The sequence below is a fragment of the Lemur catta genome, chromosome 13 (genome assembly GCF_020740605.2).
Source record: "Lemur catta isolate mLemCat1 chromosome 13, mLemCat1.pri, whole genome shotgun sequence".
Taxonomy (NCBI): Eukaryota; Metazoa; Chordata; class Mammalia; order Primates; family Lemuridae; genus Lemur; species Lemur catta.
Window position 1 is genome coordinate 82974449 of NC_059140.1, and position 27738 is coordinate 83002186.

Genomic DNA, 27738 nt, shown 5'->3' on the forward strand with positions numbered 1-27738 from the left:
CCGCCAGGCAGCTGCAGGGAGACCCAGCCTAATGCCCGCCCTCGGTGGTGCTCCTGCCAGGTGAGCTCCCGCCAGGTGAGCTCTCAACTTCCTGAGGAGCCTGGATTCCCACTGAGAGCCTGGGAGGGGGCTGAGACAGACCCCCCTGCCCCCCGCCCCAGGCAGCCCCGGGAAACACAGCCCTTCTCTGCGCCTTCCTGAATCAGCAGCAGCTTTGTGCTTCCAGGTGTGTGATGGGGGTGGGGGAAGGGCAGGCCGGACCTCGGACGGCCCCCTCCAAGGCCTGCCTGGATGCCCACTGCAGCCAGAGGGTGGGGCACCGTGGACCTGTCCCCCCCCCTTCAGCCCCGGCAGGGAGCATCCTGGGGGCCCCACCCCGCGTCCAGTGCCTGCCGTGGCTTTTATTTGACTAAACCCTCCGGCTGTTTGGGTTCTGCAGTGTGTCCCTGCCCCACAGCCTGGTGGCTCCGGCCCAGCTGGTCGGGGGTTTAGATGGGATTGTCCGTGGGGGGGGAGGAGAAAGCCGCTCCCGCCCAGTCAGCCCCAGGCCCATCCGCCCGCCTGGGCGGGAACAGCGAGAGCCATGGCTGCGGTGGGTGACGGCCGAGTCCCACTGCACACGGGGTCCCGGGCCCCACCCAGGCTGTCCCCAAGGTGTGGGGGTGGGCGGGGGGCAACACGTGGGATCACATCTCCCCTCCAGGTGGGGAGAGCCTTCCTGTTGAGCTTATCCGGGCAGGGCAGGGGGACTCTCCCCCGGGGGTGCCAGCCCTGCCCACAGCAGTGGCTCCCTGTGGCCAGCGCTTCTGCCCCACGCTCTGCATGAGGGCCGTCCCCGTGTCCCTGCCTCCCAGCAGCTAAACCGTCGTGTGCACCCGCACAGCTGCTAGGCCACTCGTTAGCACTGCTTCTCTCTGCATCGGTGTATCTCCTGTACACATGTATGTCCTGTGCACGTGTGAGAAAGCCGTGTAAGTAAACGGCCCCCTCCTGTGCCACTGTGAGCCCTGCCGTCGGCAGTCCTGACGCACGGGGACGCGCCTGGTGGTATCGGGAGGGCGAAACCTTAAGTGCGTAACAAACTGGAAGATGGTGCACAAAATACAACAAAGTCCCAGCCGAGTGGCCTCGGAGCGTCCTGAGGAAGGCGCAGCGCAGAGCCAGGTGTCGGGGCGCTGGGGTCCCGGCCTGGGCGCAGGGACGTTGGAGGAATGAGCTGACTGTGATGTTTCCAGAGGCTTCTAGGGGCCTGCCCGGGAGGCTGGGTTTGAGCTGATTGGGCTCCCAGAATCAGCTTGAAATCCAACCGAAGGGAAGAAATTGCAGGAAATGCGTGTCCTGGGGCGATGGCCGTGCCCTGGCGTGGACTTGGCCTGGCCTGGGCAGTGTGGACTCCCCGCTGCACCCCCGATGCTGGGCGAACGGTGGATTCTGTCCCCGCTGGGGGTGTGACTTCATGCGCCACTGTCTGGGGGCGGCAGGTCTGGGTGCCCAGAATGCCTTTTATGACTTGGAAGCCGGACGAAAACCAGCGCGGGGCCACGCGAGCTCCTGCCTTGCCCCGGGGACAGCTGGTCTCAGCTCTGCAGCCGAGACCGGAAGGGGCTGCAGGGGTGTCCCAGTTTCCCCTTCTGCGTGTTTCATCAGGGCTGCGGGCAGGTGTGTGCAGAGGTCTCATCCTGCTTGTCCAGTAGGGAGGGGCTGCTCTGTCTGCAGCAGGCGGGAGGAATCGGGGGCTGGAACAAAGGGAAGAAGTGAAGCCGCATGATGTTAGCTGTGGCAGGACGGCCACGCGGGGACAGCTCGCTGGGGAGGCAGTGGGGCGCAGCCTGGCCTGGGGGGCTCCCTCCTGCAGTCCTGGGCTGGGTCACCTCGCGTCGCTTCTCAATCCTTGTCCTGTTTAAGCTACGACGTTGCTCTCACTCTGCCAGATGCTGCCCGTCTGGCCAACGAGGCTGCACTTGCTCAAATGAACCAGCCAGCCCTGGCGGGGGAGCGGGGCTCCCCCAGTGGAATGTGACACCTCCCTGGGCAGGTAGATTCCGAGCCAGGAAGCCGTTTCTGTCACTCGCTGGCATCGCGAGGCAGCGCCACAGGCACAAGCCCGCCTCGAGGCACCGTCTTCTGCAGCCCTTCCGGGTCCCTGCCCCTCAGACCCCACGTTTCTCCAGATTCTGCACAGTTGTTGGGGACGCGGCATGTGCACGGGACCTCCCTGTGAGCAGAGCCACATGGGTCCCCGTGGGCCCAGACACCACGCTCGGGCCTGTGGGGGCTGCAGAGGAGGGAGCTGCCTGCCGCGACCCATAGTCACAGCCGGGTGCGTCCGGGGGACAGGCTGACCCACGCCACAGCCTGGCAGAGTGCACAGAACGTGAGGGACAGTGCCGTGGCGGCGGCGGGTGGGTGGGCAGGTGTGGGCTGAGCGGTGAGGGTGTGACACCCGGGCTGAGCCGGGTTTGTCTTCAAAGTGTTTTTCTCCTGATCCTCCGTGGCACGTGGGCCGTGATGAAAATCGCACAGCCGTGGTTTTAGAACGTGTGTCCTGGTCTCCGGAGCTGGGGCTGGGCCCGGTCCCTGCAGGCTCAGGTCCCCGAGGTCAGGGGACGGGAGGTCCCTGAGGTCAGGGGACAGACTTGGCTTAGCGTGGGGCCCCTGCAGGGAGGGTCTAGACAGCCGACACCAGGAACCCGAGCTGTGGCCAGCAGGGGCTCAGCTGCCAGCAGGCTCTCAGGAGTTAAGCTGCGTGTGACAGGATCAGGGAGCCGATCCTGGCTCCTTCATCGGGGACACTGAATCCAGGCCCCGGGAGGAGCGGCGGCGTCGCCCTGCAGACCCGGGCTCCGCGGCAAGCGCAGGGAGGTGTGGCGTTGCCGCTCTCAGCCAAGATGGTGCTGAGCCGGCTTCCTTTGTGTGCCCGGGGAGGGCGTTCCGGGAGGCGGGCGGTGGGCTCCTGACCCGGCCCGGCGGTGGCAGCATGACCTTAAGCCTGGTCTCCCTGCTGTCCCAGGACATCACGGCTCTGTGGCTTCTCCTAAAGACAAGCACAGGTGCGTCTGGGGTGGGCGGGGCCTCGCTTCCTGGGAACTCGCGGTGTTTGCGGTGGAGACATCGCCGGGGTGATGATGCGCGTGGACCGAGAGAGGCTGGGACACGTTTCCGGTGCCCTCGGCGTGTTGGGCCGGGTGCTGGGGGCTCGTGCCGAAAATCCACGTGGACGCTGGGAATTGCAGAGCAGGCTCCGGGGCGGTGGGGGCCGTGTTCCTGCGCCTTCGGGGCGGAGGTGTGTGCAGGCCGTCGACCTGGTGGCCCTGGCGGTTTGGAGCGCTGGCCCGTGCCCTGGTGTCCCTCCGGAGCAGCACGGGCCGTGTCTGCCCTTGGGACGTGGGTGACAGTCGCTGTGCTCACCTCGGAAGGCTGGAGGTGGATTCCCAGGGGCTGCTTTGTTCAGGGCTGGTCACAGACACGCCGCGCCGGCAAAGGAGGACGACACCAGTGTCTGCAGCTCCTCCGTCTCGGGGACGCCGGCCGGCGCTGTCCCCACAGCTGGCCCGTGCGTGGCAGAGAGGGGAATTTGGGAGTGGACTGCTGGAGCCCATGTCCGGAGCCAGCCGCGTCCTGGGGTGGCCTCTGGGGTCCTGCGTGGGAGCTCGGCCGTCTGTCGGGGGGCAGGTGGCTCTGAGGTGGTGCTGGCCCCGCACGACTGACCAGGGTGGGGACGAAGGTCCCTGGAGGAGGGACCTCAGCCGGGGGCCGGGCTGTGCTGGGGCTCAGCGTGTGCTGGTGAGAACGGCAGAGAACGTGTCTGAAGGAATCTGTCATGATTCCATTTTCCAGTGGGTCCTTCTGCCAGGTGTTGGTGAATAATTCATGAAATAAGTATTTCTGTGAATTTTAATGACTCAAACCATAGTTATCAGTGGCAACAAACAAACACCCAAAGTTTCCAGTGTTAAAATGAAGAGCTGAGTGTGTGATCGGTGGCTGACTAAATAAATTCCCACAACAGATGAGATTCAGGGGGCTGCGGACGTTTGGCCCCGATGAAAATCTCATCATTCATTTTTAAACTTGGAACATGAGCCCTGGTAGGTCAGGAGAACTTGGTTTCGTCCCCGACGCCAGCAGCCAAGTGGGGTGCTGGGAACAGTCGGCCAAAGGCCTTGCGGGGACGGCTTCCCAGAGCTCGGCTGTCCGCTGCACATGAGGGGTTCCGCAGCGCGTGGCCCCACCCACACGTGTTTCATCCCACCCCACGCGTGTTTCATCCCACCCCACGCGTGTTTCATCCCACCCCACGCGTGTTTCATCGAGGGAGAATTGGGGTGGAATTCTTCTGCCATAGGAGAAGTGACCCTGTTGGGTGGTTATTTGTTTTCCTAAGTCGATACTCGTTTTAACTTTCCCTTAACAAATTCTCAGTGTTTTCCTAATGCATACTTTATTTTTAAGACAAATGGTCTCTCAAATAAATGTCCCAAGGGCGTTTGGTGTAATTAGGGATGGAGGGTTTTCTTCACTCTCTAGGAACAATTTGCTGTTTTCCTTCCAACCCCCCCAAGCACGTTTTGTGGGTGTGGGGAGAAGCAGAGCTGTTCCCGCCTGCGCCCTGCAGAGGCCTGTGCGGTGGGGGGGGCACTTCCGTGTGGGCACCGCAGGTCGGGTGACTGGGTGTCTCCCGTGCGTGAGCACCTGCTGTTTACCAGCCAAGCGCCCTCCGTCTGTCACGCAGGACCCACAGGCACACCTAGGAGGTGGCTGCTTCCCGCTCAAGCCGGGAGGTCTGGGAGGCCGGGAAGACGTTGGCGCCTGGCCCCGTGTCAGGAGCTGGGCCGGGTCGGTCAGGGCGGCTCCGTGCGTGAGACCAGGCTGGGTCCTGAGTCTGGACTCGCGGTCCAGGGCTGGGGCTAAGATGCAGCTGTGAGTGCAGGTCTCACCAGGGCCGACCTCCTCCAGTCCCCGCTCACCGAGTTAACGAGGCCCATGAGTGCGTCGTGGAGCCTGCCAGCCACGCCCCACACCGTCTCTCTCTGTCTCTGTCCCTCTGTCTCTCTCTCTCCCTCTGTCTCTGTCCCTCTGTCTCCCTGTCTCTGTGTCTTTCTCTGTCTCTGTCTCTCACGCACACACTGGTGGTTCTGGTCGGCTCGGCCTATGTTGCTCAGCTTAGCCTTTGAGCCGCAGCCGACTGGTCGTCTGTGCCCGGCTGTGTCTGTGGCTGCAGGTGGCGGCTGACGCTCCGCCTCCGTGAGCCAGGCCAGCGCCTCGTGTGTTACTGTCCGTTTGTCCAGAATGAGCTTTGGTGAAGGATGAAGTGACTTCTTGTTTGTGTTTGGTTTATAGAATTCCTGGTTCTCGGCAAGTGGGACAAAACGTCGTGTCTCCGTCCTAGCGAGGAGTCCCGAGGGCCGCTGGCCTGCCGGGAGCTGGCGTGGGCACGGGTGTGGAACCCCCAGCCTGCGCTCCTGTGCTGTCGATGCCGGGCCTTTGTGTTGACCTCCTGGGTCTTGGGGTTGTTTTGCTTTTACGTGGATAAGTAATTACTCTAGGAGGGCGAGAAACGGAAAGCCCTGTCAGAAGGACCTCCTTCATTTCCCAGCGGCGGGCCACGCGGGGTGTGCGTGTGAGTGCATGTGTGTGCATACGTGTGACGTGGAGGCCGTACCTGTTCCTGGTCCCCAAAACCCAGCCGAGACCCGCTGCCCCAGAGCATCACAAGTGCAGAAATCCGGGGGCCGGGCGTAGGGGACCCTGAAAGCCGGGCTGGGGAAGTTGCAGAGACGGCGGCCGAGCCCGGCGTGCTCTCGGGGCCGGCCTTCTGCAGAGGCTCCGCGCGGAACGTGAGCCGGCGTCGCGAGCGCCCAAGGTACCCACTCACCGTCACGCGCACGAGGGCACACCCAGGACGTGTCACCTGCTCTGTCGGGCCAAGGTCACTCGCTTTGCCGACCAAGGTCCGAGCTCTGCAGGGGAAGAGCGCAGTTGTCTGAGGCCTTGGGGGTCTCCACGTTCTTCCCAGCGCCCCTCCTGCCCGGGTTACGGGGTTGGGGCCGTGAAGACTCCGGCGTGAGTGGAGCGGGCGGCTGTTCCGAGGGAGCTCTTGCCCCTGGACGCCCACAGCTCTCCTCGGGACACGGGAAGGGGGGCAGAGTCGTCCTCCCAGCCCTGGCCTTCCCTCGCTCGGCCCTGGCACCTGCCCGGGGCTTTACCTCTGGCTCTCAGCTCCCTTTGGGTGAGTTCAGGGAGCGGCTTCGTGCGGAGTCCCGGGTCTGGCGGGGCACCGCCGTGCGCATCCGGCCTCCCTGCGCCTGTCCTCGCTCCTGGAGAGATTCACAACCTTGAAAGAACTCGCAGGTGTGGGCTTCCTGAGCTTTCCTACCTCGTGGTCCTTCTGAAGATTAAACCCAGTGAACGTGCCCCGAGACGTGGCCCTAGTCCTCCGGCCTGCTCCCCCTTCCCCCGCGCACAGCACGGTCCCTGGCTACCCCGGCTGGGCCTCCCTGCTGTGCACGCGCTCCCGGACAGCCAGCTGTTCCGGATGAGGCACTGAAGTGTCCCCCTCCCAACGGGGCAGGGCCAGCCAGCAGGACAGTGTTGGGGGGTGGAGGCGGGAGAGGGCAGGTGCACCCCAGGAAGGGGGGAGAGAGACTTGTGCATCCGCAGACTCAGCCAGCGCCGGCCTTTGCCCCTGGAGCTTGGGGTGACCCTCAGATGTTAAAGACCCTCAGGGTCTGTGGAGTCTGTGCTGGTGAGAATGCTCCCTGCTGGGGGACCGGCTAGCCCTGCCCACTTGCCCGCTCAGCTGTCCTTGAGCAGTGCACGCCCTGAGCAGCTGTTCACAACACTCTCACCCTCCCAGCTCCCAGGGTCCTGCGGGGCTGCATCGTGAGGCAGCTAAACCAGTCAATGGTGCCTAATGCTTTTCCCAGCGTGTCGTCAGACTCCTTAATTTCTGCCAAGCAGGGTCCCCAGTCACCCAGGGGCGCCCTCGCCTGTGACAGCTCACCACCTGCGGGTGGCCCCAGGGCCATGGCTTCTGGCCTAGGTCTCCGTTTTCTGTCTGCCTGGGACCCTCTGCTGCTCATCAGCAAAGCGGGAGGGGCGCACCACGCCGCTCCTGGCTCCAGGGTGGATCTGTGCTCAGATAAAGCAAGCCCTCGAGCCAGTGTCCGGGGCCAAGGGAGCTTCCTTCCGTGGTCTCAGGCCCTCCAGGCAGTGTACGCGGGAAGGGAGCCTGCTTCCGCGTCCAATTTTGTCAGCACAGGGAGATCTGAAGATAAAAGACGGATTCCTCCCTCCTTGGACTTGAAAACTGCCACCAGGCAGCCAGGGTTGGGGCAGCATTTTGTGTGAATGAGACTGGGTGGTTGGGGTCCCCCCTCACGTCAGCTGAGCCAGGGGCCCCTGCCCTCCCCGCTTATGGGCAATCATGTCGGGGGTCAGACTGCAGCAGCCATGGGGCCGGCAGTGTCAGCCCTTGCGTCCCCCACAGCCGTCTCCCTTCTCGGACCCCACTCTCCTTGGTGGGGGGCCTCGGTCGGGGGGGAAGAGCCCCCTGCTCACAAGCAGGTGCCCCGGGAGCTGGGCCTGGCCTGAGTCCGGTGGTGCAGGCCGGTGGGCCGCCACTTCCTGCCCCAGGACACGTGGCCTGCGCCTGCCGATCCCCCCCAGGGACCTGCGTCCTGAGCCCGCCGCAACAGTGCGGATATGTGATGCATTTCTCAGTCTTAGAGCTGCGAAGTCCAGTAGGTTGGGCCTTACAGACACTCCCATCATAATGCGCAGAACGGTCCTGGCATTCTTGGGTGAGTCCACGCCGAGCGTGAAACACAGGGTGAAAACGTAGCCGTGAGTGAAGGAGAGCCCGTGCCCGTCACGCTCCGGCTGGGCCTGTGGCGGGCGCCTGCCGGGACGGCGGGCAGCAAGTGCACAGACGTGGTGGGAGAGTCCTCATCCAGGGTCACCACGCCAGCGACCACGGACAACGTCATGATTTTGGAGAGTGTGTTTTGTGGGCTGAGCTTTGTGCAGTTTCCTGTCATACTCTGTGCACGGCGTGGCCCTGCCTCTCGGTCCTCTAAGGCACAGCACGTAGGATTCGTCCTGCCCAGAAGCCCAGACGTGTGGGCTCCGCAGGTACCGCTGCCGCCCCACCCCCAGGCCTGCGGAGGCCGAAACCAGGACCCGTGCGGGAGCAGTCCTTCTTCGATGGAACCACCTTCACGTGGACAAGGCCGCTCTGTCACAGGAGTGGGGACGACGGGCGATGCTCCCGTGTCTCTAACCCTGGGGTGAGCAGATGCCCCGAGGTGCAGGTGTCTCGAGGACGCTGCCGGGCAGGGCCCCCAGAGCAAGGTCTGAGAATCGACGTGGGAACCTCGTGTCAGACACCTCGACACCGGCAGGCGGACGGCGTCCGTGAACGGGCAGCGTCAGGACCGTGGCAGGTGCCACCACGCCTCGGCCAGCCCAGTACCTCACAGCCCCCCCGACCTCAGTGGCCCTGCTATCCGGACCGCCCCGTGGTGAAGAACGTGCCCACTCACAGCGTCCTTGGTCTTGTCGCTGCCCCCAGAACGTCTCACAAGCTCGGGAAGACCCTTCGCCAGTGGCTGTGCCCAGTGCTCGGCTGGGCCCCAGGGCCTGAATGGCCGAGAGACCGCAGGGCTCGTGCCCGAGCTGCAGCTGCTCCTGCTGAGGGAAGACACGACGTGCAGCCTGGACGCCCAGCCCAGTTCGGCCACCGCGCCCACTGCCCCTGCTGTCCCCACAGACGGGGTGTGTGAGCCTTAATTCACCTGGCCTGGAATTTAACAAATGTTTCGTGCTTTCTTGGGCAGTTGTCTCTAACCCTGTCTTTCTCCCACACAAGAAGCCGTCGCTGAGACGAGGCTGCTGGTTGGGAGTGGGCCCTGCGCCCCGCGTGCCCCGGAGGCCCCTGCAGCCCGAGGCGCTGCCTGACATCTGGCCACGTCCGCGCCAGCACCTGGCGTCTGCTGAGTCCCGGGCAGGCCAGCCCGGCGGTTGGCAGGTGTGCGGACGGCACGCCTGGGCGTGGGTGCTCCCGTGTGCCCGGCTGAGCCGTTGGCGTGTTTGCCGGGCCAGAAGAGCAGGTTTGAAGGGTGGTGCCGGGCAGACGGTATCTTGCTGCCTGCTCTAGAAGTTTTCAGGTAAAACTGTCCCTGTGACACATGCCTTCCCGCTGTTTGCGGCCTGGGTCTTCCAGGTGTGTGAGAAGTGGCCTGTGAGCCATCTCGAGTCTGCGTGAGCCTTTTAGGGAGCAAGCGTGTTAACACGCAGACTGCACATGTTGCTGTGCAGCGAGAGCATGGCCCGAAATCACACTTGATAGTCTGGGATCGAAAGTCCCTGAGTCACGAGCATGTCGGGCACCTCGTGCCCCCGCGGAGCCCCCGCACCCCTCCGCCTCCGTGGCAGTGCCGGCCGGTCCGGGCGAGGCTGTGGGCTCCCTGGGCGCGTCTCGCTGAGCCTCCTGCTTCCGGGTGGCGTCCCTGTGGCCGGCGGTGCTGCTGCCACAGGCTCCTGGTGCAGAGCCACGCGGGCAGGTGCTGGAGCCGCCCGCTGTCCGTGCTCAGCTCGCGGACTCGGCACCCCAGCGGCCACCCTGGCTCCTCGGCGTCAGCAGGGCATGAGTGCAGCTGGCACAGACCCTGGGCACCGGTGTGTGTGCAGGGCCGGGTCCTCCCTGTGGCCGGCAGCTCCGCACACGGGCAGCAGGCGCGAGGGCGAGGGTGGGGCGCAGAGACCGACACGTGTTTCTCCACCTCATGGGTCAGGTCCCAGCCCCAGCTGCTGCTTTCCTGGTACCTCCCCTCCGCCTGCGTGTGTGTGTGCGTGTGCGTGTTCCTGTGTGTCCCTCCCTCCCTCTGTCTGCCTCACACACATCACATTTTAAAAACTGATGGTGAATCACTCAGCACGCAGCTTTTCCCCTGGAAAACACAGGCCCTCACGGGCTGGAACCGCAGTGCCCTTTCCAGACACCTGGCAGCTCCCGTCGGTGCTGGCCACGTGCCGGCTCCGTGGGGCGGTTCCGGCCGGCACCTGCAGGCCCCAGGCGGTTTCCCCGAATGACCGGGCATCCGCTTTCTCCCGCAGATGAAATCATGCACCAGGACATCGTCCCGCTCTGTGCCGCCGACATCCAGGACCAGCTGAGGAAGCGCTTTGCGTACCTGTCTGGTGAGTCCCGGGCCGGGGCGGGCGGGGGGTGGGCAGGGGTCTGCGGCCTGTCTGAAGCTGCCCAGCCTCGCGCGGCCCGGCCCGCTGCTGGAACCTCTGAGCAGGCGGCCAGAGGCGGCTGCCTCAGGTTGGTGGCACCGGGGGGGAGCGCAATGTTGTGCATTGTTTAAATAACGGGCACATCGTTTGTAAAGTGTGGAAAGCGGTTTAGTTCGCAGGGTTCGGAGGAAGGATGAGAACTGTGTATGCCTCTCAGTTGTGTAGAAAAGCACAGAGAAAAAGGTTTGGGTGGAAATGTGCCGAAGCGTTGGGGTGGCTGCCCCTTGGGGGCTGCCCGGTGTGGGACGTCCCGGTCTGTCCCGCTCCATTGTGCTTTCCAGATGCCGTCTTCAGTGCCGTGCATTTCTGCCACATAACCGTCATACGCAACGGAGACGCTCCTCAGTTTTAACCGAAACTCTCGGTGACTCTGAGAAGTGACTGACGGGCGGCTGCGGAACCCGAGCCCGCACTGAGCTGCCGTGTTCTCTCCCCAGGTGGGCGGGGCCAGGACGGGAGCCCGGTCATCACCTTCCCCGACTACCCGGCCTTCAGCGAGATCCCGGACAAGGAGTTCCAGAGTGTCATGACCTACCTCACCAGCATCCCCAGGTGCGTGGCGAGCCCGGGCCCGGCCACCTGCGGCCCATCCGCTGTTTCTCTATGGGGATGTCAGCATCGTTGAGACCCCCGGGACCATGGGAGGGGCTGGTGTCTCTGGGGGTGTCACCATCACTGAGACCCCCAGGACTGTGGGAGGGGCTGGAGCTTTGTCAGGGAAGGAAATCGTGGCTCGTGGAGTTCCGAACTTGCCCAGGATCTGATCTGGGGCCAGAGTCCAGCTTTGCAAGGCCCAGAGCCACCGTCTCTCCCCGCAGGGCTGCCTGGAGCCCGGGTGGCACCCGTGGCCCTGACTGAGCCTGGGCTGGCTCTTTCCTGTCCGAAGTGTCAGGGGCCTGCAGTGGGAGGGTCTTTCTTTTTATAGCAAGGGAGCCGCGCAGCAGGCAGGGCTGTCCCGGCCGTCTCTGGCCCGGGGGCCTGAGGTCCGTGGGGCTTGTCTGCCTGCGTGTCCCGGGCATGGTGGGCATGGTCCGGCCCTGAGGGCAAGGCCGCCTTGGGGGTCTCGGGGGTCCCTGCGCCTGGCACTGCCATCCCACTGCTCCCTCCGAGCAAACGTGGAGCACGTCGGCCTCCTGCCCTGTGCAGTGGCTGCTGGTCTGCTCAGGTGTCGTGAACTGAGACGGGAACATCCTCCCACACGAGGCTCTTGTCCCTCATGCCACACGGAGCATGAGGGAGGTGGGAACGCAGAGGAGACATTTAGCCAGGAGGGACAAGAGTGGGCCTGTCGTCACTCACCCCTGCCGCCCTCTGTTCCCCACCAACTTTGAGGACAAGTTGTGGGGTTCTGGTGACAGAGCTCTGTGAATTCGCCTGACCTAGAAACGGACCACAGCAGCGAGTTTGGTCCCTGGTAAACGTCAGACAGTTGGTGCTCTGAGGAGGTTCCCGGCGACCTGGTGGGGTCTGGTGAGCAGAGAGGGTGGCTCGTGCCCGGCTGTGGGCAGAGGCTTGGGGACGGCAGCGTTCCAGCATCCAGGACTCCCCTTGTGTGGGGATTGCAGTCTGGGCCTCGTCTCCCTGCCCTCCGGAGAATCTCACACCCCCACGCACCAGGTTCTGCCAACCCCGCTGAGCGCAGAGGACAGAGCCGGCTCTAGGGGACCAGGGGGACCGCGGTGGCTGCTTAGTGAGTTGTGATGCCACAGAGCACATCCGGATGTTTTCTCCCTCCGTCCTCAAAATTGCACAGTGGTGGGAAGGCAGTTACCAAGCCAGTTTCATAGAGGAGGCCACCAAATCCCGGAGCGACGTCTCATGTTGACAAAGTGGTGCGTGGCAGCGGCTGAGGGCTCAGACCCAGGGCCACACCCGAGGACACAGGCTCCAGGCCTCTGTCACTGCCCGCCCCGCCCCAGCCCAGCACCCCGGCACACACAGGGCTGCACAGGACTCCGCGGTGCCGGCGCTGAGTGCTAAACGTCCTGAACGCGTTTCTGAGACAGTGGGGCTGTTCTCAGGCTGGCGCTGTCCCGCCAGGCGCTGACTGTCCCCATCCGTCCAGCCTCCTGCCCCTGCCTCTGAGGCCTCATGGGGTCCTGCAGTTTTCCATGTCCCTTTTCTTGGGATGTGACAGAGCAGACTCCACAGAACTCGGAGGCCGTCTGTAAACACCAGGAGAGCACAGTGTGCACGTGCGCTTTGTCGTTGGTCACCAGGTGGCTGCGGAACCTTCCTCGGCCTCCTTGCTGCTGACTTCCCTGCCCCTTCTGCTCCTGAGACCCAGGAATCTCGGGCCCAGACTCCCGCGGGCCGGGACTCGCCCAGCCGTGCCTGTGGGCGCGGGACCCCAGCACGCGGAGCCTGGCCCCGGCTGGAGGCAGCTGCTCAATGCCCATCCTGCTGGTGCCACTGTGGGTCACGGCCGTGTGCACACGCCGGCCCAGGGCTCCCCGCTGCTCCCTGAGAAAGGATTCGGCGGAGTGAATCCTTCTCCTGCCTGGGGATGGAGTGACCGGGTTTTCTGGCCGCTCTTGGATTTTAAGAAATGAAAGGATCATTTGACGTCACCAGATGGTCTCAGTCAGTCCCAGGAATGTCAAGGCCCAACATGCTGAGCTTGTGCAGCCGAGAGCCTCTCCCGGGGCCGCAGGTACTGACGCCTTCTCGCCCTGCCCCGTGTACCTGTCTTCTCTAGCCCTCCCCCTCCCCGTCCTGTGTCTGCCTCGACATCCTCCTTCCCCTCCCCCTTGACGCTCCCCCACTCTGGCCCATCCCCCACTCTGGCACCACTGGGGCTTGTTGGCTTGTCGGGGCTCCTCGGAAATGGTCCTCACTGCCCTGCGGCCCGTGTCTGCCCCAGAAGCTCCTCACTGTCCTGGGGCCTCTCAGCACGTGTATTGGGCAAACAGACTCCCTTTGTGGATGAGGCAAACGCAGGGGCCAAACTGCCTGGCGGGACCAGGCCCCCCCCCTCCGCTGTGGTCTCTCGCACACACTGACCCAGGCGCCATCACTGTCCCCACTTGAATCGGGACGGGCAGCTTAGACTTTCTCTTCTTTCAGTTTTGAAGAGGTTTTTATCCCGAAAGGGATGCAGCCTTTTCAAAGCCCCGGCCACCAGGGCACACGCACGGGACAGGCGGGCACAGGCTCTCCTTCGGAAGCAGGGGTGGGGGGGCACCGCCTCGGGACTCGCGGGCCTGTGTAAGACCAGCCAGGGGCCGACGGGTTGAACACTTGAAGCTGAGAAGGATGGATCCCATTTCCAGGGTCCACGTTGGAGAAGGCCTGTGTTGGGCATCTGTGTGTGGGGTGTGTGTGTGTGTGTGTGGTACAGCATGTGTGTAGTGTAGAGTGTGGTGTGTGAGGTGTGGGGTGTGTGTGGGGTGTGTGTGTGCTGTGTGGGGTGTGTGAGGTGGGAGTGTGTGCCGTGTGGGGTGTGTGTGTGCCGTGTGGGGTGTGTGTGTGCCGTGTGGGGTGTGTGTGCCGTGTGGGGTGTGTGTGTGCCGTGGGGTGTGTGTGTGTGCCGTGTGGGGTGTGTGTGTGCCGTGTGGGATGTGTGTGTGTGCCGTGTGGGGTGTGTGTGTGCCGTGTGGGGTGTGTGTGTGCCGTGTGTGTGTGTGCCGTGTGTGTGTGTGCCGTGTGGGGTGTGTGTGTGGTGTGTGTGTGCCGTGTGTGTGTGTGCCGTGTGGGGTGTGTATGTGCCGTGTGGGGTGTGTGTGTGCCGTGTGGGGTGTGTGTGTGCCGTGGGGTGTGTGTGTGCCGTGTGGGGTGTGTGTGTGCCGTGTGGGGTGTGTGTGTGCCGTGTGGGGTGTGCCGGCACAGTGGCAGCTAGAATCCAGCATCCAGGTCGGCAGCCACCCTCCTTCCGTGCTGCGGGCCCTGCCCTCTGGTGGACGCGGCCGGCAGTGCGGTCGGTCCTGGGACCCACGGGAGAGGGGGCAGGCACATCCCGACGGGGGGTATGGAAGGCAGCAGGGACGGGCTGGGTCCCCGCTGGGGCCCCACCCACCACCAGCGGCCAGGGGCTCTCCCCTCCCCCATCCTCCCCAGCACAGGGGTCTCTCCTCGGCCCGCTCTACTCGATTCAGCAGCTCGGATGCCGACGGTCCGTGGCCTGCTTCAGCCTCCCGGCTGCTTGGGAGGCTGGGACTCCATCATCATGCAGCCCGTCACAGCCACTGTCACAGCCAGCCCTTCAGAGGCCTGTGCACTTGCAGACGCACACACACCCACACACAGGCATGCATGTGCACACACCACACACACGCAGGTGCATTTACAGATGCACACGGACATGCATGTGCACACAGTACACACAGATACACTTACAGATGCACACACCCCCGCACGCAGACGTGCATGTGCGCACACCACACACAGATATACTTGCAGATGCACACACACCCACACACAGGTATGCATGTGCACAGACCACACATAGATGCACTTACACATACAGACATGCATGTGCACACACCACACACACAGACTTGCATGTGCACGCACCACACACACAGATGCACTTGCAGACACAGGCATGCATGTGCACGCACCACACACACAGATGCACTTGCAGACACACACACAGACTTGCATGTGCACGCACCACACACACAGATGCACTTGCAGACACACACAGACTTGCATGTGCACACACCACACACACAGATGCACTTGCAGACACACACACAGACTTGCATGTGCACACACACAGATGCACTTGCAGACACACACAGACTTGCATGTGCACGCACCACACACACAGATGCACTTACAGACACACACACAGACTTGCATGTGCACACACCATACACACAGATGCACTTGCAGACACACACAGACTTGCATGTGCACACCACACACACAGATGCACTTGCAGACACACACACAGACTTGCATGTGCACACACCATACACACAGATGCACTTGCAGACACACACAGGCATGCATGTGCACGCACCACACACACAGATGCACTTGCAGACACACAGGCATGCATGTGCACGCACCACACACAGAGATGCACTTGCAGACACACACACAGACTTGCATGTGCACACACCACAGACACAGATGCACTTGCAGATGCACACACACACAGACTTGCATGTGCACACACCATACACACAGATGCACTTGCAGACACACACACAGACTTGCATGTGCACACACCATACACACAGATGCACTTGCAGACACACACAGGCATGCATGTGCACGCACCACACACAGAGATGCACTTGCAGACACACACACAGACTTGCATGTGCACACACCACACACACAGATGCACTTGCAGATGCACACACACACAGACTTGCATGTGCACACACCACACACACAGATGCACTTGCAGACACACACAGGCATGCATGTGCACGCACCACACACACAGATGCACTTGCAGACACACACAGGCATGCATGTGCACACACCACACACACAGATGCACTTGCAGACACACACACAGGCATGTATGTGCACGCACCATACACACAGATGCACTTGCAGACACACACAGGCATGCATGTGCACACACCACACACACAGATGCACTTGCAGACACACACACAGGCATGTATGTGCACACACCATACACACAGATGCACTTGCAGACACACACAGGCATGCATGTGCACACACCACACACACAGATGCACTTGCAGACACACACACAGGCATGTATGTGCACACACCACACACACAGATACACTTACGGATGCGCACACACCCACACACGGGTAACCCCAGTTGTGAGTTTAGTTAAAATCAAAGCTCTGTCCCGTCCACCTGTGATGGGACAGCATATCGCGTGCCCCAGTGTGTTGGGGCAACTTCCATGTCAGCACCTCCTGCCACCTGCCCCAGTGGCCCCATGGCACCCCGTGGCATAAATGGGCCTGGTGTACTCCGCCCATGCCTGTGGGGGGTCCTCGCCCCACCGTGTCCCGTGTTGGGAGCCCTGCATGACGAGTGGCCTTGCTCCCGGGTCAGCGGCTGTTCCCGTTCTGTTGGTGGGAGCGTGCCCCGCGTACACCAGCTCCCAGGTGCTCTGCCGGGCAGCCTCCCGCCCGATGTGGTGGCTGCTGTCCCCTGGCTCTGCCTGAGACTATGCGCACGCCGCCGTCCCCAGGGTCTGAGCTGTGAGGACGCAGCTCCGAGGAGAAGCCCTGCCACCCTGTCCAGCTGCACCTGAGAGGCCAGGAGCAGCTGCTGCACGTGGCTGTGGTGTCCTCGATCCACTGTACTGTCCACGAAATCGTTTCCTAGTCTGTGTCCCTCAGCTCCTCCGTAGCATGGGCACTATTTGCGGAGCTGGTGCCCCCGCGCCCTGCGGATGTGGGGAAGCCTCCCGGAGACCCTGGAATCCTTCCCCTGGACCTGCCCCGTGCTGACCGCCTCCCACGAGGGCCCCTGCCTGCAGCTTCCTGGCCACGTTCCCCAGGCCCAGCCTGGAGCTGCCACCTCCTCGAGCCGCTGTCCTCACCACTCGTTGCTGTGATCTTTCTCGGTAACTTCCACCCAGTGGGGTAGCCACAGACCACTCGCGGCCATTTAAATTTAAAATGGAAATTAAGTAAAATTAGAAATCCTGCCCTCAGCGGGGCTGCCGTGTTAGGCAGTGCGGGCCCCCAGTGGTGGGGCTGCGTGACCGGGAGAACAAGGCCACGCCGTGAGGATCTGGCTCCCTGCCCTGCCCGGGGATCACGGCACTTGCTGCTCAGAAGCCACTGCAGGGCAGGGTGGGGCCGGGGAGCTGTTCCTTCCCACCCTTCCCCTGCCCGTCCAGCGCCCAGGGCTGCCCGTAGCCCATGGCCTGTGGGGGGCTGGGGGTGGCACGGAGGAGGCAGGGGGTGCCCAGAATCCTGCCGGTTCGCAGTTTGGCCTCCAGGTGGAAGGTGGTGCTGGGGTGAGGCCGGGGTGGCAGGAGGAGGAGCCGGCTGAGCCCAGGCAGTGGTGGTGAGGACGCGGCAGGCCTCTCTTGGCGGGAGCTGCAGAGCAGGCGCTGTGGGGTTCGAGTGCCCGAGGGGGGCCCACGCCGCCCCGGGTCTCTGCTGGCATGTTCCTGCGGACAGCGAGTGACTGGTCGAGTGACGTGACTGGTCTCGCCGCACAGCCGGGACAAGGCCTGGGCCCTGCAGGCAGGTCGGAGGACGAGCTCGGGGGCCCTTCCTGGGCCCAGGGGTCAGGGTCTCTGTGGCAGCGGGGGCCGAGGTGGGATGTGAGGGCAGCTCCCCTCACGCAGGGACGGCCACAGACGGGCAGGCCGTGGGGCGGGCCCCCCTGTCCACAGCACGGTGCACCCTGCTCCCGACCTCCTCCATGCTCTCCTGACCCCACCCACGCATCCCTGCGGGGACGAGGAAGGCCACCGAGCCCGTGGCCCCGTGGATTCAGGTGGCTCTCTGGCCACGTGTCCAGACAGCTGGCCCCAGGCCGCCTGGGCCCTGCGTGGTGGTCACTTAGGAGCTTAAACTCCCGACCAGCAGGAGCCGGCCACACACTCCAGGGAAGACGAACACGCTCTGGGATTAAGGGATTTGCCACAAAGACAGCACTGCCGTCCTGGCTTCCAGAGACCAGGAAAGACCCTGGATCTGTTCTTGAAAGCTGGACTCGCTCCTTCAGGGTTAGATTGTGGCAAGCTCCGTTCTGCCACAGCGGTCAGGGTGCCTGGGCCAGGCAGCCCCACGCACAGGCTCCTGCCAGGTGGGCCCGGGGAGGGTCTGTCCCCGGGAGGGTCTGTCCCGGGGAGGGTCTGCCCCAGCAAGGGCCCCCCAGGGAGGGATCTGCCCCGGGGAGGGTCTATCCCAGGGAGGGATCTGCCCAGGCACATGTGGTTTCTACCTGTGACCACACGAGGGTGCCATTGCTCAAGACGCATCTTTCTGGAAAGTGACCACACTGGCAGCTTTTCTCCCTCACTTTGACCCGTCTCTTACTTCACGAATGGTCGTGGTTTATTCTTATACCTAGTTGTGACACGTTTACAAATCATGCATGTCGTCTCCGGAGGGTCTGGTTTTCTTGGGTTCCGACGTCCTGTGGTGGGTACGGTGGGTACCGTCTCCCTCGGAGGGGCCGGAAGACCGTGCCCACAAGTGCCGGCTCGCTGCGGAGCCACAGTGACCGAGACCAGCAGTGCAAACAGAAGGGTGACCTCGGTAAATGACCTGGGTGTGGGAAATTAGGGATTTGGGCGGCCCTGCCTCACACCGTACGTAAAAGTTACTGGTAATTTCAGGTAGATCACAGGTTTAACTGTGAAATGCAAAGTGACATGGCTTCTAGACAAGCAGGAAAACGTCCACCTTGAGGTAAGAAAAGGCTCCTCACACGAGACTCAAACGCGGTTACAAACGGAAAGGTCGGCAGGTCGGGCCACCTCAGTGTTACTCAGGCTGTGCTTCTGCTGAATCTGTCATAATTGGACAAAACGTTCTCGTAAGAATGTCAGAGTCCCAGGAAAGGGACTTACATGCCACATACTCTGTCCTAAGTGGGCTGCGATGACCTCCCGGCAACACGGAGAGGCCTTTCTGTGCCCTGGGACCCTGCCTGCTCCTCCGTCGTCCCCTCCTCGCCCTCCTGGCCTGGCGCTCGTCCCAGCTGCCCCGTCCCCGCGTCCGCCTGCTCCCTGCCCGCCGCGCCCCAGGGAGAAGCGTCCTGCTCCCCTGCGAGTCCCTGCTGCGAGATGCCGCCGGCCAGGCACGGGTAGGGCGTGGCTCAGCTGTGTCCACGCTGCTCTGTGCTTGCTGCTTCCGCCCGGCCACGCTGTGGTGGGACCCACGGGCTGGCGGGGCCCGTGTGCCCCCAAGGCCAGCCAGCCTGGCAGCCACGGCCTCCGCTCGGGAAGGCCCGGCAGATCGTACGTTCCTGAAGCATTTATGGGACCTCGGTGCCTTTTTTGTTTATTTGGGCCACAAGTGAACTCATCAGCCTCTAGCCCAGCTGCTGGGCGGGCGGCCGGCCAGGGCGGCCCCTCCAAGCCCGGCTGTCGTAGGGTTGAAGCCGACATCGGGGTGTCCGTGGGCCGTATTTGTGCCCAGGGTGCTGCTTCTGGCCTGGCTGCCAGCCTCAGCGTGGTCTCCTGCCGGCTCCTCCTGTGCCACTGGCTTCAGAGAAACCAGCCCAGAGCTGGGCCCTCAGGGACCCCAGGCATGTTCCTGCTGGAGCCAGGCTGGGCCGCACCCCTGTCCCTTGGGCTTGAGTGGTCACAGATGCGGAGCGTAGGTCAGGGCTCCACCAGCCCCAGGCCCTGCCTTGCTGGGTGGGGTTTTGGCCACAGGAGAGCCACGCGCTGCTGGCCCCACTCTCTGGAGCCACTGCCCCGTCACACTGCCTTGCTGGGGCCCTGCGGGCAGACCAGACAGGGGACAGGTAGGGGATCTTTATGCCCTCACGTCAGGCGCTTTCTCAGTCTAGTTTTTGCACCTTCGGGGTCAGTTTCCCAGAACGTGGCAGGAGGGGAGCTGTGGGCCGTGGGCGAGTGCTCACCTGGGCCCCAGGCGGAGGGGCCGCGGCTGGGGGCAGGCGCGTGGGCCTCTGGGGACAGGTCCCACTCCACACCGGCCCCTGAAGCGGGAGGGCCCTGCCTGGCGTGGATGCTGGGGGGAAGAAGGGGCTGCCGTGTCCCCTACCCGGTGGGGCCGGAAGCTTTGGCGTCAGGAGCGGGTCTCGCCTCTGTGGGTGACTGCAGTGCTGCCCGTGCCTGAGCCTGTGGATAGACGCTCGCAGGCCGGGCCGCAGCGTGAGAAGCCATGGTGTGAGGGCCTAGCGCCATGGGCCGTGTGTGAGGGCCTAGCGCCGCGGGCCGTGTGTGAGGGCCACAGCAGGGACGTCCTGGTGCAGATCCTGGTCCTGGTGCAGAGGCCGAGACCCCTCCGTAGCGCGAGCTCCACTCTAGGGACAAGGGGGAGTCAGGCCTGGCAGCAGCCGGGGGCCCTGCGCAGGGCACAGCATCCGCGGGGGGCGAGGGCCACTATCGCTCCCGATTTGCGGCAATGGAAACGGATGGTTGGCGCCCCGTCGCCTGCCCAGGGTGCCCCCAGCCCTCCCGCCCGGGGCCGTGGCTCCCTCAGCACAGGCTGCAGAGGCCAGTGGGACCTTCCTCTCAGCCCCCACTTTGCAGAGAAGGCCTCTGCAGGCCTTGCTGGTCTGAGGACTCGGTGCTCCACGGAGACCGGCCTCCCGGCTCCTCGCCCTTCGCCGCAGCAGGCGTGGTCGCAGAGAGACCCCAGCACTGCCCAGGGTGGCGGAGGCAGCCCTGGCACCATGCGGGGCGGGGGTGGGGGTGGGGCCCGTGGGTCAGGCTGCCTCGGGGCCGCCCTTCCGAGGTACAGACGGGCTTCGTGGGGACGTGGCAGCGTCAGCAGCGCTGCAAACCTCCCGTGCCGTTGTGCCCCTCTGGAGGGAGCGTGGCGTGTCTCTGTCCCCGTCACCGGGTCTGAGTCAGCAGGATCTTGCACGTTGGCTGGAAAGCTCCGGCTTGGCTAGGAGACACTGGCGGCAGGCGGAGCTCTTCTCGTGCCGTGTGATGTGTGTGCTCCGCGCAGCCCTGACCCCCACGGAAACCCAGAAAGGCTCCCTTAGATGCGCCCAGAGACCGCAGTCCGTGCCGTGAGCCGGCCTGTCTCGGAGCAGCGCAGCCACCGGCAGTAGAGGTTGCCTTCGCTGTGAAACATCTCCCCGGCTCCACGCCGTGCCCCGGGCTCCGGCCTGCAGGCCCCGCCGAGGGGCGGAGGTCGCGGTTCCCCGCAGCTCACGTCTGAGCGTGATCACAGATGTGGCTGTTGCCGGGAGCCCAGTCTCGCCTCCCGCTGCCAGCAGATGCTCCGGAGCCTCCGGAAGCCTCAGGCATTTTCTCCCAGAGCTGCAGCAGCTCCGTCAAGAGCGGTTTTGTGACACGGATGAAGACGGGCCCCGCAGATGCCAGCACTGGTGTGATGTACGGGCAGCAAAGCCGGTTTTGGAGGTTTAACTGCCTGAGCTCCAGGAAAGACGGGCTCTGCCGGATCTTTGAACTGGGGCGGTCGCGTTAGGCTGAGAAATAAAAACACACCAGGAATATCGTTCCGTGTTCGGATGAGAGCCAGTTCTGGGAATTGCGGGGATGGGCTGCCGCCCGTGGGGACGTGGCCGAGACCTCCGCTTGGCGCACACCTGGCCTGCGTGGCGGGAACGGCACAGGATTGCGGGGGGCTTCACTGCGAGGTTTGCTCGGGGGAGCCGGGACCCCCTGCGCACACTGACCCAGCACCTGTCCTCCTTCAGCTTGCAGGATGCTGGCGTCGGCTTCATCCTGGTCATAGACCGACGGCGGGACAAATGGACCTCCGTGAAGGCGTCGGTCCTGCGGATCGCGGTAAGTCCCTGGGCAGGTGACGGCACGTCCTCCTCACGGTGCCACGGGGGGTGTGCTCCGGGCTCCAGCCGGGCCGGCGAGACAGACGCCCAGCCCACGCCGCCTGGGCGGCCGAGTCACCGGTGGGCGTGTGCGTGTTCTCAGATGGGCCAGCTCCTCGGGAGTCTGCTGAAATTTGGAAACAGTCCCCGGCCCGACAGTCCTCTGTTTCTGAACGCCGAGTGTGTGGGATGCTCAGGGTTCCATCGCGTGTCGGCTCTCACACGGAGCGCGGGATTCTGGAGAGGCAGGGTCTGAGTGTGTCACAGGCAGCCCTCAGGCTGGACGTCTGAAATCACGTTGAACAGCTTCTCTTCTGTCCAAAGAGGCTGCTCACGCATTGTCTTTAAGACTCAGTGAGGTGTCATAGCCTTCCCTGGTGGCCGAGCCAGCGTGTGGTCACCTCCTCTCCCAGGCGTGGTCTTTGCCTCCGGGAGCCGTGTGCAGGCGTGTGCCCCCTCGCGACAGGCGCTGGGCTGTGATCACGGATGGGGGAGATTGAGCCGGCAGAAACCCCTGAGCCCTAACTATTTCCGGTGGTGGCCCCCACCTCCACGTGGGAACTCGCGGGGCCCCTCCCTGCCGTCAGTCTCAGCTCCGCCACAGCCGAAGGACAGAAACACTTTGCCGACCACAGGCCCGTGGTCCTCGCTGCGCCGGCTCCGCTGCTCCCCCCAGCCCCGGGGAGATCAGGGTTTGAGGTTGCCTTGGGGCTCCCCGGCCTCTCAGGGCAGCTGGCCGAGGTCGGGGTCGTGGAAGGGTCAGGTCCTTTCCCTGCAAACGGCCCCACTGTGTCACCTCCAGCAAGGATGAGGCTCAGCACCTGCCCTGACTCAGAACCAGCCTCGTCGTCTTGGTGCAAACGTGTCCCTAAGCTGCTAGTTCTCACGGGGGTCGTGGGGATCCAGTGTCCCCCTGCGCACACACGTGCAAACACTCGTGTGCACACACGGCACATCTCTCTGCTGAGCTCCTGCGAGGCTGAGCCCCTCACCTCAACTGACGGCCACGCTGTTCCCTGTCCCAGCCGGCATCATTTACCTGAGGTAACTTGGAACACTTCCGGGTGTTTCCAAAGAAGTGGACATGTCGTATAATCAGCTTTCCTTTGTTTTAATGTCTCTGGGAATTTAGAAAGTGCTTTTGATAAGCTGCCACCAGTTAACAGCCAACGTGTCCATTTCGTTAAACTTTAAGATGAATCTGCATGTGATGTCATAGCCTATTTTAAAAATCGTAAGGACCTACTGGCTCAGGCGCACCGCGGACGTGCGGCAGATACTTCTTGAATGGCCAAGTTAGTCCCAGGCTGGACCCAGGAAGTTCCCACACGCAGGTCACTGTTTGGGAAAAGACACACGTTTATGGCGGCCGCGTGTTTCAGACGGACCCGGCTCCTCGACGCTCCACACCACTCAGCACCGCAGCGCTTCCTGGCGTGGACGGAAGGAGTCCGTGTCCTTGCCGTGGCGTTCTGGGCTGCCAGGAACTGGGGTGCCCTTGTGGCCCCATGGGGTCCGAGCGCCATGGCCCGTCATACCTTATGGCAGCGCATCTCTGCCTGTGCACACGCCCCCCCGGGACGTCCCCCAGCCGTGGCCAGGCAGCTTCTCCTCGTCTTCCTCACAGCGCTCACGCGGCACCTCCACGGGAAGCCCCCAGGGCCAGACCTTGTCACTCTCTGAAGCTGCTGCCCGGCCCCCCCTGCCCACCCAACCCAGGCCGGAGCTGTGACGGCCACACGCGAGTCCCCAGCGGGCGGGGTGCCTCCAGGCCCCGTCACCCGTCTCTCCTCGGTCAGGCCCGCGTGTGACGGCAAGAGGAGCCCCAGACACACGGCTGCTTTTCCAGAAACACAGACGTTGTTTTTGGAGACGTAGGCAATCCTGCGGGGCAGCAAGGTGGGCTCCGCACTGGCGTGTGGGTGCAGGGGTCGTGCGGTTTAGTCCCCGGGGGCTTGTGAGCCAGGATTCCTGCAGCGCCGGCCGCCTGTGGCTTTGCTCCGTGAGAATCATAACTGGAAAGTTAGTGTGTGAGCTTTTGTTCTTGCAGTGACTCTTGTACCATAAAGATACGATTTTCCCATTCTTTTTCCTATAATTCTCACACTTCGCCAGCACTGGTTTGGAAATAGAAGTTTGCATGTTTCCATCAGAATTGCCAAGAATTCTGTTTGAACTCTGGTGCTTTGTCACCACAGGAGTTCGCTGATCACGTTAATGCAGGTTCCATTCATGTGTCCACTCGTGTCCTGAGACGCCTCCGTGTGCCAGGCCCGGCCCAGGTACTGTGGGCTTCAGAGGGGGAAATGGACAGGAGCACCCAGCCCGGGGGACGTCGTGGTCCCAGGAGCACTCAGCCCGGGGACGTCTTGGTCCCAGGAGCACACAGCCCGGGGACGTCTTGGTCCCAGGAGCACACAGCCGGGGGACGTCGTGGTCCCAGGAGCACACAGCCGGGGGACGTCGTGGTCCCAGGAGCACACAGCCCGGGGACAGCGTAGACAGGGCCAGGCCCGGGGTGGGGCAGACCGGGAGGGCTGCGGTGGGAAGGGCGCAAAGGGGAGAGGGTCCGGGCTCTGTCCGTGTGCCGCGTGATGCTGGGGAGGACAGGCCTGGATCGACTCCACGGGCTGTGGGTTGTCGGAACTGCCCGGCTGACCTGGTGGGTGCCAGGCGGGGCAGGCGCTGGTGGGCGGTGCCACCACCCCGGGCCGCGGGCCTCAGCAGGGGCTCTGCCTCCGCACACGCATGCAACGTGGCTTCGGGAACACGACACCTGGCGTGGCCGTGGCCAGGGCCCTGGGGAGGATTCTGAGCAGGTGCCAGCACTCAGCGAGGACGATGCCGCCAGGGCGCCCGGCTCTCCGAGCCGCAGGGCAGGGCAGAGGCTGCGGCGGAGCCTCCCTTCCTCTGCGAGTGTGTTGGCACTTAGGTAATGCACCATGGTTAAGTGTCTATTTTTAGCCGCCATATGGGCCATCTCATGAGCTGAGCTCTCCCGAATTTGGGATGTTCTTTTTTCTTTTTTGGGTACCTTCAGCTTGGCTTGGAATAGAAAAATAAGACACTGGAAGTCAAAATCCAACGTTTCTTAGAGCGGACGCCCACGGACAAAGCCCGTCGACTGTGACGAGGGTTGGGGGAGGCGGCCGGGTCTCAGCCGACGGGCAAAGGCAGGACGGCAGGACCCTCCGCTGGGCGTTCACCGCCGTCCCTTTCTCTGTCAGCGTCAGCACAAGGCTTGGACTGTCCTGGGTGGGTGCGACTCTTACAGAACACGGAAGTGCCTCTCCTGGGATTGCGTGTCAAAGTGCAGCCCCTTCTGCTGTGCCGTGTGTGTGCGTGTGGCCGCGTTCCTGGATCTCGTACAGAGTCCACACGTCTGTGCGCAGAACTAGCTTATTTCACCCTAAATCCCTGCCCAGAGCACGTGGCTCAAGAAAATTGAATTTAAGCCATGTTTGGTCTGCGTGGGACCGAACGCCGGTTTCTGCCTGTGAAGCCCCCGGAGCAGTCTCTGCCCAGAAGGCACGAAATGAAGGACCTGGGGGACCCGGGACTCTCCGTCATCCGGCGGACGCCTCACACTCGGCAGAACACGGCTGTGTGAGGCGCCGCGGTGGGATTCGCACCCTGCACTGGTTACGGGCTGGAGAGGGCGTGGGCAGCGAGAGCCCACGAAGGCCGGGTGGGGGCCGGAGTTTCCCTGGAACACAGGGTGGGGGCTGGAGCGTCGGGGGGGGGCAGCGGGAGAGCACAGGCTTCCCAGGGGGAGGGTCCCCCCACCCGGGTGCCCCCTGGGGAGGTGGACCCGCCCCAGGCGGCGGGGGCTGGACAGTGGTGCCGGCCCCCGCTCGGGAGACCTGGCCCTTGCCGAGGTGGCTGAGCCTGCCCAGGGCAGGACCGCAGGGCGCAGTGGAGCGTGGCCCAGGCCCAGCCCTGTTTTAGGGGACAGGACCAGGCTCTGCTGGGCACCTCCTAAGTGCCAGCCGCTGTTGCAAAAATGCACTTAAACTCGCCCCGTGTGCCTGTCAACCTGCGTGGTCACCAGGCCCCGGGAGCTGGGGACCTGCAGGCAGGCAGGACGCGTGTGGGCGGCTAGACCTTCCTGCCACGGGGGCCCCAGCCGGGCGGTGGGCAGCGCGGGTCCCCGCACAGGGTTCCGCAGGGGGGGCAGCCCCGAGACTCACTGCGGGGACGTGCCCTGCGCCGTGGTCCACGACCAGCCTCCGTGTTCCTGCAGCTGCCTTCCGTGCCGGCGTCTGAACAGTCTCCGCAGCGCTGTCGCATGGGGGCTCTCGGGGTCCAGCCCGTCCTCAGTGTGTCCTGCTGGACCCCGAGACCCCAAGTCTGGTGGCTGCCGCCGCCCACTCTGCGGCCTCTTCTGGGGGGCGCAAGGGCTGCAGGCAACGGTCACGCTGGCGAAGCCATCTGTTGCCACAGCAGAGTCCCTGGTTCTGAGCCATTGACAAGGAAAGGGATTTATTTCTCACAGCTGTGGGGCTGCACGTGGCTCGGGTCTCTGTCCCTTCCTGCGAAGCCACGGTCCCCTCCCGCGGAGCCCGCCAGGCTTCCGATCCCACGCTCCGCGGACGGGGTGGAGCCCAATGGCCTGTTCCCCACGGGACGCACCGGGTGGGGTCTCCACACGGGCTTTGGGGGAGACAGATACTCACACCACGGCACACGCGTGTTTCAAGACAGCTGAAGGAGCAGGTTTCACACGGTGAACTGGGTCTGACTGTGCTGAGTTTGTCCCCGACCCCGGCTCCGGTGGGCAGAGCGAGTGTGTGAGGTGCTGGCGTGTTGACCAGCCTGGTGTATTCATCCCACACGTGTGCATGCTACTTGTAAATTAAAAATAAAAACAAATTTTTGAAAAAGTTGAGCAGAGAAGAGAAATAAAGAACCGGGGTCATCCTCGCGCTCGGGGGCTCTCACCGTGGCGAGGAGAAGAGGGCCCAGCGGCTGCTGGGGGGCCGGCGCCTCCTGGCCACGCTCCCTGCGGCCCCCGACAGGCCTAGCGGGGGCGGGGCGTGCGCTCACGAGGCTTCTCCAACACCGCGCTTTATTTAGCTTGATGCGTGGAGACCGTGTGTTCGCTGCATTTATTTTTCGCCACTTAGAGCTCATTGCACCTCGTGTGCTGGTGACTCGGAGCACAGGGCGGAGGTAGCGCCGGGCGGGGGGAGATTTAGCCACTAAGGAAAGGGAGGGACGGAGGCTTGAGGGGCATCAGCTCAGAGCCTTTGTCCTCAACTTCCAATTTTGAAAAACTGCAAACCTACAGAGAACTTGGGAGAGTAGGGCAGACACTACACACACACTACACACGCACACACATGCACACACAAACACAGATACACACAGACACATACATGCACACACAGACATTCATACACATAAACACACGGAACAGACACACATGCATTATATGTGACACACAAGTACACATGCACACACAGATACATGCCCACACATACACATTCATACACAAACATACATGCAACACACATGCATTATACATAAAAAATGTTGAGGCCTCTGAGAGGGACCAGGCAGGGGCCGTTTTTACGAGATGTGGACGTGGCCCTGTGGGGACTCCGTGGCTGTGTGGCCGGCTGCGGGTGGCGCTGCCCACGTTGGGCCACGCTGTCCACGGAGGTGATGCAGCCCCTCCCCCTCGCAGGCCTCCTTCCCTGCAAACCTGCAGCTCGTCCTCGTGCTTCGCCCAACGGGATTTTTCCAGAGGACCCTCTCCGACATCGCTTTTAAATTCAACAGAGATGACTTTAAGATGAAGGTGCCGGTAAGTACGGCCGCGGCAGCTCTGCCCTGGCAGAACCGGGCGGATCACCCTCTCCGCCCGTTGGAATTCTCCAGGCTGCCCCAGCGCGTGGCCATGAGCAGAGCCCTGTGTTGCTGGGTTGGAAGCCGCATTTCCTGTCCCCACTGTCCCCGCCCCCGGGCTCACAGTCCCTGCTGCGCAAAGCCTGGCCTGGGATGGGCCGCCGAGTCATGGGACAC

The 27738-nt window shown here is 63.4% G+C and overlaps 1 protein-coding gene across 3 annotated transcripts in view; it reads left to right on the plus strand.

Annotated features, from left to right (window-relative positions):
- Positions 1-27738, plus strand: part of MCF2L (MCF.2 cell line derived transforming sequence like) — a 73073-nt gene that overhangs the window by 21649 nt on the left and 23686 nt on the right. For 2 of the 3 annotated variants that reach the window (XM_045566666.1, XM_045566668.1), the window contains exons 1-5: positions 2854-3050; positions 10117-10200; positions 10737-10851; positions 21580-21670; positions 27401-27520. In XM_045566666.1, coding sequence (XP_045422622.1) covers positions 2978-3050; positions 10117-10200; positions 10737-10851; positions 21580-21670; positions 27401-27520 — 483 coding nt within the window. In that variant the 5' untranslated portion in view covers positions 2854-2977. Of the gene's footprint in view, positions 1-2853; positions 3051-10116; positions 10201-10736; positions 10852-21579; positions 21671-27400; positions 27521-27738 lie in introns of those variants that run through there. The other variant, XM_045566667.1, reaches the window with a different exon arrangement.